This window comes from Hydractinia symbiolongicarpus, chromosome 2 (assembly GCF_029227915.1).
Source record: "Hydractinia symbiolongicarpus strain clone_291-10 chromosome 2, HSymV2.1, whole genome shotgun sequence".
Lineage (NCBI taxonomy): Eukaryota > Metazoa > Cnidaria > Hydrozoa > Anthoathecata > Hydractiniidae > Hydractinia > Hydractinia symbiolongicarpus.
Genome location: NC_079876.1, coordinates 27,909,684 through 27,919,245, shown reverse-complemented (window position 1 = coordinate 27,919,245; position 9,562 = coordinate 27,909,684). Strand labels below are relative to the sequence as shown.

At 32.9% G+C, this 9,562-nt stretch overlaps 2 protein-coding genes across 2 annotated transcripts in view; one reads left to right on the top strand and one right to left on the bottom strand.

Moving 5' to 3' along the window:
- The window catches only part of LOC130630485 (BRISC and BRCA1-A complex member 1-like), a 100,919-nt gene that overhangs the window by 40,731 nt on the left and 50,626 nt on the right, over window positions 1–9,562 (top strand). The gene's annotated exons all lie outside the window — the stretch shown is intronic.
- LOC130630478 (pumilio homolog 3-like) lies at window positions 499–9,458 on the bottom strand. Its single transcript, XM_057443992.1, has 18 exons — window positions 9,176–9,458; window positions 8,605–8,713; window positions 8,388–8,463; window positions 8,058–8,151; window positions 7,744–7,810; window positions 7,416–7,485; window positions 6,942–7,046; window positions 6,683–6,786; window positions 5,642–5,717; window positions 5,342–5,440; window positions 4,793–4,846; window positions 4,153–4,233; window positions 3,844–3,986; window positions 2,974–3,119; window positions 2,503–2,576; window positions 2,001–2,082; window positions 1,344–1,443; window positions 499–891 (listed from the first exon to the last, which is right to left on the bottom strand). Exons 1-18 carry the CDS (start codon window positions 9,384–9,386, stop codon window positions 762–764), a joined length of 1,821 nt encoding a protein of 606 aa, XP_057299975.1. The 5' UTR covers window positions 9,387–9,458; the 3' UTR covers window positions 499–761.

Below are 9,562 nucleotides of genomic sequence, written 5' to 3'. Positions count from 1 at the left end.
TGAAGACGAGGTTGGCTTTATGCGATTTAAATATTTTGCAGTTTTTGTTGAACTCGCGGGTCCAAATACGTTTTCTTTAAATCCCTCTAAAAATCTCCTAAATATTCTGGTCCTGAAAAACTAGTTTAGTGGAACGCAGCAGTCCGAATCTATAAACTATTGCGCAATAATTGATACGTCATGATGTTATGAGGCTTAGGTTGTTCTTAGAGATAGTGGATCGTTAGAAATAAGTTCCAAAATATCGGGATGGGTCCTGGTTTTATATCAGAGCACGATCAAGTTGTAAAACCAAATCAAAAATACTTCAAAACCTTCATGGCTTTGCATTTCTTCAAAGACCTTATTTTAAATTTTTGAACACAGTGGACGAAATTTTTTCTTTTTGGTTTATCGTGAAAACGAACGAGTGTAAAAGATCTGGAAACGAAGTTTTAAAAAACATAGAACTAAGCTGTCATTTTTAGCGGCTAAATATATTGACAGAAAGAAGCGTGATTTTTGTTCAAGTTTATTCATTAAAAGGTATTTCTAAAAAGTTTTCCAATTGGAAAAACATAAAACATAACAAGTTATCAGTTTCACCAGCATTTCCAACCAATCAGCTGTAAGCTAAAACATCGCAAGTGCTTTTAACCAATCAGCTATCAGCTAAAATGTTTTTAAGTACTGTCGGCCAATCAGCATTTAGCTAAAATATCCACAGCAGTTTCAACCAATCAGCTATGAGTGCTAAAGGTTTCTCGAGTGATTTCAACCAATTAGATATCAGCTAAAGCTTCCTCCAGTACTTCTAACCCTTTTGCGTGTTCTTCAGAGTTTGGACGTGTCCATGTTTTTAACTCTTTTTTAACTCTTTTGACCACAGACTCGATACCAGTCTCCAACAAACTGTAAAATACACGAAATACAGTAAAAATAAAAACACAAAATGTAGTCCACTTTTGGCATCCTTTTGTTGAATGCTTGTAATCAGATTACAAGCATTCAACAAAAGGATGCCAAAAATGAAAAAAGGATTAAAAAAAAATTAAAAATGATCTCTTGCGGGGCAAAAAAGTAGGCAACACAAATATTTGCTTGAACGAAAACTTCCTCTTTTTCGAACTTCTGTTGATGTGGCTACAAAAATGTATTCGATACACGAGTTCAGAGTTTCACATAAAGCCGATTTCTATCAGCACAAAAATTGTTAAGTAACTATTGTACAAGTCGTCACAACTTACTGGAAACACAAGCTGTAACCACAAATGTTGTAAGCATAGAATGTAAAGTTGCGCAACAATTACGGATATTACAGATTACAATGGAAACCAGGTTTTATTACAAAGAAATATATTTACCTAACAATGACGAATGCTCCTCGACCAGAAGCAGCCCATTCTGTGAAATACCCACGCGGTATGGCATCACACAGCAACAGCGAGAATAACACTTCCACACCTAAAAGTTGAGAAAGCAGATTGATAATACCTCCTTGCTTTCTACACAATAGGTGCGACGCGTGTCAAGTGTGACAAGTTCGCATTGCTTTTCTTCGCTGCCTTCGTTAACACGGCCTTTTTTGTTGTATTGACGTTATAGACCTTCTTAATAATCGAGTCTGGTGATTGGCAAACTTTAGCCAAAAGAAAAAATGGGAACACTTTATAATTTTAGTATTTTAACTGTAAAATACAAATACCATTGTATTACATAGCTGAGGCAGAAAGTACTTAAAAAACAAAAGAAGTGAACAGGTTAAGAAAAATATTCCATTTCATTGCATTTTACAAAATGGCGCAACAAGCTCACAAGCTTTTCTGTTAATACGTGCGCACTCTGACAAAGTTAATAAACAAAAACAACAATATCAAAAATTCGGAATGATTATTCTAATACTTAATCGGGAATCCGATTTAAATGAGAAGAGACTAATGCATATATTCGGAATAGCTAGCTTTGGGTGTGTTAAGGTAAATTTATGAAATAAACAAAACACAAAGATGGTAGCAACACACCTTCGTCCATCCGTAGTTTGTCTTGTTTGATTAAATTCTTGACCACCCAGTGTCCGCAAGCGTCTGCCACGGGATGTCCTTTCTAAAAAATGAAAGGATGATCCGAAATCCCTGATGTTTAAAAAGGATAAGCTAGATTTCATGCTGCTATTTACATAAATATTTTGCCAAAATATGTAATTGGCGAAAAAAGATACCAAGCATTGTCCTATAGTCAGAGGGGTCAACGTTGAATAGCAGGGGTACGGGTACAAATTCAGGGGGCGAGGGTACAAATTCAGGGGTAGGGGCACAAATTCTGACCCATAATAACATATTCCAAAGCACCAAAAATTAAAGAAATTGGTTTTCGCTGCTCTAATTTTTTTTGCGACGTGTGCATTTTGCGGACCAGAAAACAAGTCTTTCCTTCAGCAGCCAGACTAGTAACCACACTGTGGTCATCCTTATATTTTGAATATTTTTTTTCGACGGTTTGTGAACTTTTAAAAGGCTAACTAACCTGTTCATCGGCTTCAAAAGGAGTTTTTAACAATTCAACAATGGCTTCTAACACTTGACGAGACTCAGGTAAATCTAGAATAACAAGAAAGAATCATATAGAACTACTTAACTTGTGCATGGCAGTACAAGAAAATTTTCCAATGAAAATCCAGAACTTTTTAGGTCTATTTAACCAATTCTTTAATATTTTTAATCATTTTCAAATAAATTTCAAGTTTTCCAGGACTAAATCTATAATAATTTTCAAATAATATAAAACAAATTTCCAGGAAGTCTAAAAAAATTTTTTAAAAATATCCAGGATTTCAAAAGTTTCAAAGTCGACTAAAAAAAATAAAAGTGTTAATAATTTCTGCGCTTTTCTTGTTCTGAAATGTTTATCATAGCCAAACTGCATAAGTCTTTGCATGCTAGATTACAAAAATAATAATAATATAATTTCACGTTAGGCAATGGAAAAGACAATTACCAATAGAAACTTCTAAAGCAGCAAGTAAAACAACTGCTGCTCGCTTGTTCGGTAAAATATCTTTTATATTATTCACCATGGCAACCAAAAGGTCGGATATTATACCACTCCGTAGTTCACTTTGTCGAACACTCATCTCCTTTTTGCTGAAAAATTAGAAAAGTATCAAAACAGACCTAAACTTTTATAGGGTCAAATTAGGAAAGGATCTTGCCCGGTTAGCCATGCGGAAAAAATTACGTTTGGAGTTACATGTTTTTTTCTATATACAAAGAAAAAAAGGGTTTTTTGAAACTTTCTTTTATCTGTGAAAATGTCTTCCTAGAAATTTATTGAGCTCCGCCACTATTTTATAAATTCTATATATAAAAATATACATGGAAGAGTTTGTTGTTGCTTCTTTGTTGTCGGGAATTCTCAAAGGCAGAAAACCACACGGTTAAATTCAATCAATTTATTCCGCAAAATATCAGGGTTTTGTGTAAACAAGGAATGTAATTTCCTGAAATTTTGAAATTTTTATTACTGTCATAAAATAAACTCCACTCTCAAATGCGAGTTTTAACAGATTGAATTTTTATAGATCAGATTGGAAGGGGGTCATTAATATACACCGTCCAACCCATGCTAGCATGGAAAACGGACGTTAAGCCGAGAATGATGATGATGATGATACCCGCGCACATTACAAATGAACTACCTTCTCTAGCACGTTGTAATCCACCCCGCAAAAATGCAAAAATCTCGTGTTTGTGTAAACGACGAAAACATTATGTCGCAAAACTTCCTGACAATAAAGCATTATATGACATTTCTCTAATTTGTTCTTTATAAACTCTTTTATCTGGGTTCATGTAAAGCTAAGCATACCTGTGTGTGTTGCTATCGCCCTGTTCCAATAATTTGACAATGTCTGGTGAAAAGTAGGATTTATCACGTGGTTTAAGTAAATACAGCAACACTTTTCGACCATATGGATCAAGTACTAAACTTTCTAAATCCGATATCATTTCCTAAGCATATAGAAATGACAAAATGCAGTGTTTTCCAACATGGAGGATAAAGATGAGACACAAGTGTGAAGATTCACGAAATTCAGAAATATGGTTTTTGTGACAATTTGTTATCGACGTAGAACCTCTTTCTTGTAATAATATCATACGTCGTGGTCATACTTACAGGAAATAAAGCTTTCTTGACTAGTACAGTATCATCCACAACATCAAATAAAGCTAACATGACCAAGTGACCATACTCTTCCTATAGCAACAAAAAAAATTAAGCAAAGTAATGAAAGGCTATTCTAGGCAATTCTAGTCCTAAGGCAATTCTAGTCCTTTAAAACTTTTTCCGAATGATGCGCTTGTATTTTGGTAGTGTTGTGACAGATCCAAACCTTAAAACGTACATAAAAAAACTTTCTCGATGAAAACCAGCCTTAACATACATCGTACATATTTCTATCCACTGTACCTTCAGAAAAATGTGACAGGTAGCCCCTATCTACCATGCCACACAAATCGTCTAAAAAAGGGCGGAAAACACTGTATTTAAAATGTGCTTAAATGGGTTTTAAACTTGCAATCTGATGAATGTGCTTTCCATCTCCAAAGTCCTAGCAAAAACGTTCCTGATAAATAGACAACCGGAAGACAAGCTTTACAACGACCTTTTAAACTGCACACTGCCTTCCCATCTTTGCGTGCTTTATTGCCCACTTCAAACAAACATGTATATACGCTAAATTTAATCAGTGCTTCTTGCTGAAGTGAGTTGCATTCCTAAAGAAACATACTTTGAAACACAAAGATATACATACCTTGCATATTTTCGCCACGTGTGTTTTGAAAGATTTTAAAATCAGCTTTCGATCCTACAAAAACAAAACAATAATTATACCAGACTACGTTACTTGGCCTTGTTTACATCCTAGCTAATATAGCTTGAAAACCTTTTAAGATATTAACCCTTCGTCAAGCGCTAAAAGGTTACACCTTTCTTTTTTACAAGAAACCAAGCAAACGGCCAACTAGTAAAAGTTTAAATCCTGAGGTCCTTCCACTAGAAGTTTCTTAACAAGTTTCCTGTTTGATATACAGGAAAAGATAAAATAATGCCTTTGTCTTTTATTCATTATCTAAAATGATGTCTCTTCCGTTGAAATCGTCAATATTTAAGTAGTCTTTAACCTACTCGATATTTGACAAATTTCTGGTTATAAAAGTGCAGTGCTTTAAAAATTTAACATTTTTACAACTAGTAAAAATTCCTTGATTTTTTAAAAGGTGACTAGTCAGTTTCTTTTACAGTCAAAAACCCTGTATACTTTTTCAGCCAAAATTTCATGTCTGGTAAGTGTTAAATTCACCTTAGTCGTGCTATGCCATAAACATTGCATTGCAACTTTGGCACCATCTTTGGTATGAAGTATGTGAATGACACCCTCTTTCAAAACATCAACGACTTCCTAAAAAAATGCGAACAAGCAACGCTGTTAGACAGGGGAACAATTCTGAGTGAGATCTGATTTCTCTATCAATTCTTCAAAAGCAAAATTTGTCATTTTGAACTTGTCTGGTGTACTACTATAATAACATCAAGACCAACACGTTCCACATAATTAACGTCTAGTTTCTAGATGGTTACACCATGAAAGAGTTAAACTTACAATAGCCTGAGGTAAACTTGCATATTTGAAAAAGTCAAACAGTGCGCGGTGCACAATACTATGTACAATGATGTCTCTAAGAGTAGAAAGAAAAATGTTAAAAGGAGAAAAACGACAAAGGGAGACAAATTGCACTCGTTATCTTAAAAGATTCAGAATCAAATAGGTAGTCCCTATATAGCCCTGAGCATGGTGAGGTCCAGTCAAAAGACTAAAGGCCGGTTTCCATACAACTGCATTTTGCGCCCAATCGTAAAATGCGCCGCGACTTTTATCGCATATACCGAACCATTTCCACTTAGCGATTTTTGCTCGCGTGTTTTTTGCAAAACACAGCTGCTGTAAACAGACGATATTTATTGCTGCAAAATCTGAGATTAGTCTTAGCATTATTTTTATGGTGTAGAAATAAACAACATCGTAAAAAATACGTAAGAAAAACATGTGGATGAGATGACATTTCATAGAAAGAATAACCAAAGGCCTACACAACGTTTTTGTTAAGGATTTAATGTTGTCAGATCACAAGTACTTTTTTAAGTGCATCTGCAGATTCAATGATGTTATTTTGTTCTTCATCTTCTTCTTGATTGATATATATTCTTATTCTCTACGTTCATTTGGCGTTGATAAAAATTTATTACAGAAGCAAGATCTTTACGTTGTTGCTAGCTATCTTGAAATGATCTAATTAAAAATTCTTTCATAATTCATGTAGATTTCTACATTTTGATTGGCTGTTAAGTTGAAGTGCAAAATGTAGCTCGCAAAAAGTAGAGCCTGTTCTACTTTTTTCAATCACCCCTGTGCATGCAAATGCGCGAGGTCAGCGGCATTATTCTGATAATGCGCATGTGTAGATCAAAAGTCAAGGCGCTTAAAGGGTTGTTTCCATGTGACTGCATTTTCCATTTTAGTGCAAAAAAAAAATTTTAAGAGCTTTTCATGCTATGCCGGAAATGTAGCTAAATGGAAACAAACATTTAGCAAATTTTCTGGAATAACATTAGGATGCCAGAACGACAAAGAAATGTTACATACTTCTGACAAAGTGTTACAAATGAATCCTTCATGAACGACATAACAGTTTTCTTCTTCTCAGGTTCATTACTTAAGATATCGTCAAGTGATCGACCAGAAGCAACCTATAACAGCAAAACAAAGCTAACTAATAATGCCAAAAAGGAAAAATTTACTGGAGTAATTAAAAGAGAAATTTCTTTTTCAGCTTGAAAAATTAGGATAGAAGAAACAGCAAATTATAACATTCATTCTCATTCTCTCACTCATTCTCTCATACCTTAAAAACTGTAAATTCTGGACCATAAAACTCTTCCACTAACGCAGCTCTTTGTGAAGCGTTTGCATATTTGTCATATATTTCATCTACGATAGAACCCGCACCCTAAAAACATAACCAAATAACTCTTACAAACTTTGTATTATACTATTCTGCTTTTGGAGATTTACCTCACCGTGCAGATGAATATGCCATTACAATATAATTACTTATTATTATCCCCTTTTATTATTTTACTTTATTATATTGTGGTTAATAAACTTATAAAAATTGATAAACAAAAATAAAAAGATAAATTTCAAAAAAAAAGAAGAAAACAGACTTGACTTGTGATAAATCAATCTATAGCCTTATATTGCCATTTTTTTTTTCAAAGTCATACACACATTTTTTTTTAAATTGATTTGTGAGGACATTAAAAGACTTTTTTTAAAATACTTTCTGTAAATATAATTTTTTAGATATTTTTTTCACCTTGTGTTTTATCAATTTTTTCACTTTTCCATAAAATGATTCAATAATTTTTCGCTTCTGGTCCTTCGAACTAAAAAATAAAATAACACTTGAAATCGCTGTTGGTAAACAAAATACAACATTCTAACAAACGTGACATTCAATTGAATTAATTTGAGTTTGTAGTGGATAGTGTATGAAAATCTTGCAGATGGTAAAGAGAAAATGTGAAAAACAAAAAAATCTACTATTTTTATTTATAAATGCAAATTTAATGTTTTACTGACACCTAGTTAAGCTATCTCTTACTGTGTTTTTAACAACAACAACAGTATCAAAACAACCATACCCGTATTCTATGAACTTCTCCACAAGAAACTTTGCATATGTCGAGGTGACTAATTCAACAAGATTCTCTAAAAGTCGTCAAAACGTAGACACATACAACAATTTTTAACGTATTTCATGAAAATACGGAATTGAATTGCATGGATACAGACAGGCAAGATCAGAAGGTAAATTATTTAAATGCTATTTGTTTTCTAAGCTGAAAGTTGATTAAGTCTGTTATTTCTAAATTTAAACTCTTTTTCTGCATAAGACGAATGCTATCACTTGTTTAGCTGCTCAATGTTGTCAAATATAACAATAGAAAATTCAAACCTTTGAATAAGTCAAACAGAAGATTTTTCTGTTTCTCATTTCCAAATTTCATACACATTTCCAGCACACGCACTGTGTCATGTTTGTAAATGACCTAATTTAAAAATAAATAGATAACAAAATAAAGCATAGCAAAATAAATTCAATCATTAAACACCCCAAAAAGAGATGAGCTGACAACATCAAAAATATGCCCAGTCAGGAAAAATAGAGAGTGGCTATTAAACCAAATCGACAAAATGTTGTTCAACTCTTGCCACTAGGGAAATCAAGGACCTTCAAGTGAACTACAAAATAACAATAAAAAAATATATATAGAAATTGCTTGACCTGATTTTCTTGGTCTGAAGCAATTTCTAAAACTTGATCGATCAACTTGCTACGTTCGTCTTTTGACACGTTCTTCCTACAACATGTTAATATCAATGTATTTATTTTGCTGTGCATTATTGACATTAAAAGGAGGAAAATTGGCAACAGGTTAACAATGAAATAAAAAGTGTAGACTTATATGCAAAAAGTAGATTAAACTTTACAAATTGTAGACCTTCGAATTGTTTCGTAAATAACCATCAGCTTTGTCACTATTTCAGATTGCTTCTTTCCACGCTTATCACTCTTCTTTTGATCAGGCTCATGCGTCCGTTTTCTGCCAACTTTGTATAGAAAATTAATAAGGAAATTAAACAGGCAGTAGATTTCACAAACAAGATACAAATTATATAAAAACATGGTAAGAAGTCACTTTTTAGAGGCAATCCACTTTTAGGTGTTGTTTTTAAGAAACATATCCTAATAATGTAATCTAAAAACATGGGTAAATTAATTTTATTTAAGGCTTTCCATTGTGAAGGTATAAGTTTTCCAGTTTTTCTTTTATAAAAAAAAACATTTTTTTTGGTTATTTATCATGTCCCAAAATGAAAAAGAGAGTTTGAAAAGACACTCGTGCCATAACTTTCACAATAAAACAATGCAATATTAAACACTAAAAAGGTGAACCAAATACTTATAGACTAATCTGGCCTCTGCATAGTTTAATGTTAATTGGACAGGTGCAGAAATATCTGGCCTAAGCGTCTTTACTTTAAAAATAGACCATCAATAACATGAAATACCTTTGACTTTATCATGTTTCTTTTGTTCATTTTCACCTTGCTTATTGTTTTCTTTATTGCCAATAACTTTTTTTTTCTTCAGTTGTATTTTTTTCTTACTATTCACTTTTGGGTGTTTACGTTTTGCTTTAACGATACTTCCTTTTTTGCTTTTTTCTATCTTGTGCCCATCTTTAGATGTCCCTTTTGAAATTTTATTATGCTTTGCCATTTTGAAAAGTTGTTCGCTGTTAAAATTTCAGTAATTTAAAAACTATGATAAAGATCTTGACATAAAATACTACACAGCTAGCTTTTCCTGACTCCTACTACAAAAAACGTTCTCACTTTTCTCATATATAAAGTCGCAGAAAAATAATAATGATCAACAGAATATAGAAATTTTAC

What these genes read in the sequence shown, in the direction of transcription:
- LOC130630478 (XM_057443992.1), bottom strand. Translation starts at nt 9,386, where the DNA reads ATGGCAAAGCATAATAAAATTTCAAAAGGGACATCTAAAGATGGGCAC. An exon ending in CAGAATTTACAGTTTTTAAG is followed by an intron (nt 6,787 to 6,941) that starts GTATGAGAGAAT and finishes TTGCTGTTATAG; the next exon opens with GTTGCTTCTGGTCGATCACT. An exon ending in TATGGCATAGCACGACTAAG is followed by an intron (nt 4,847 to 5,341) that starts GTGAATTTAACA and finishes TTGTTTTTGTAG; the next exon opens with GATCGAAAGCTGATTTTAAA.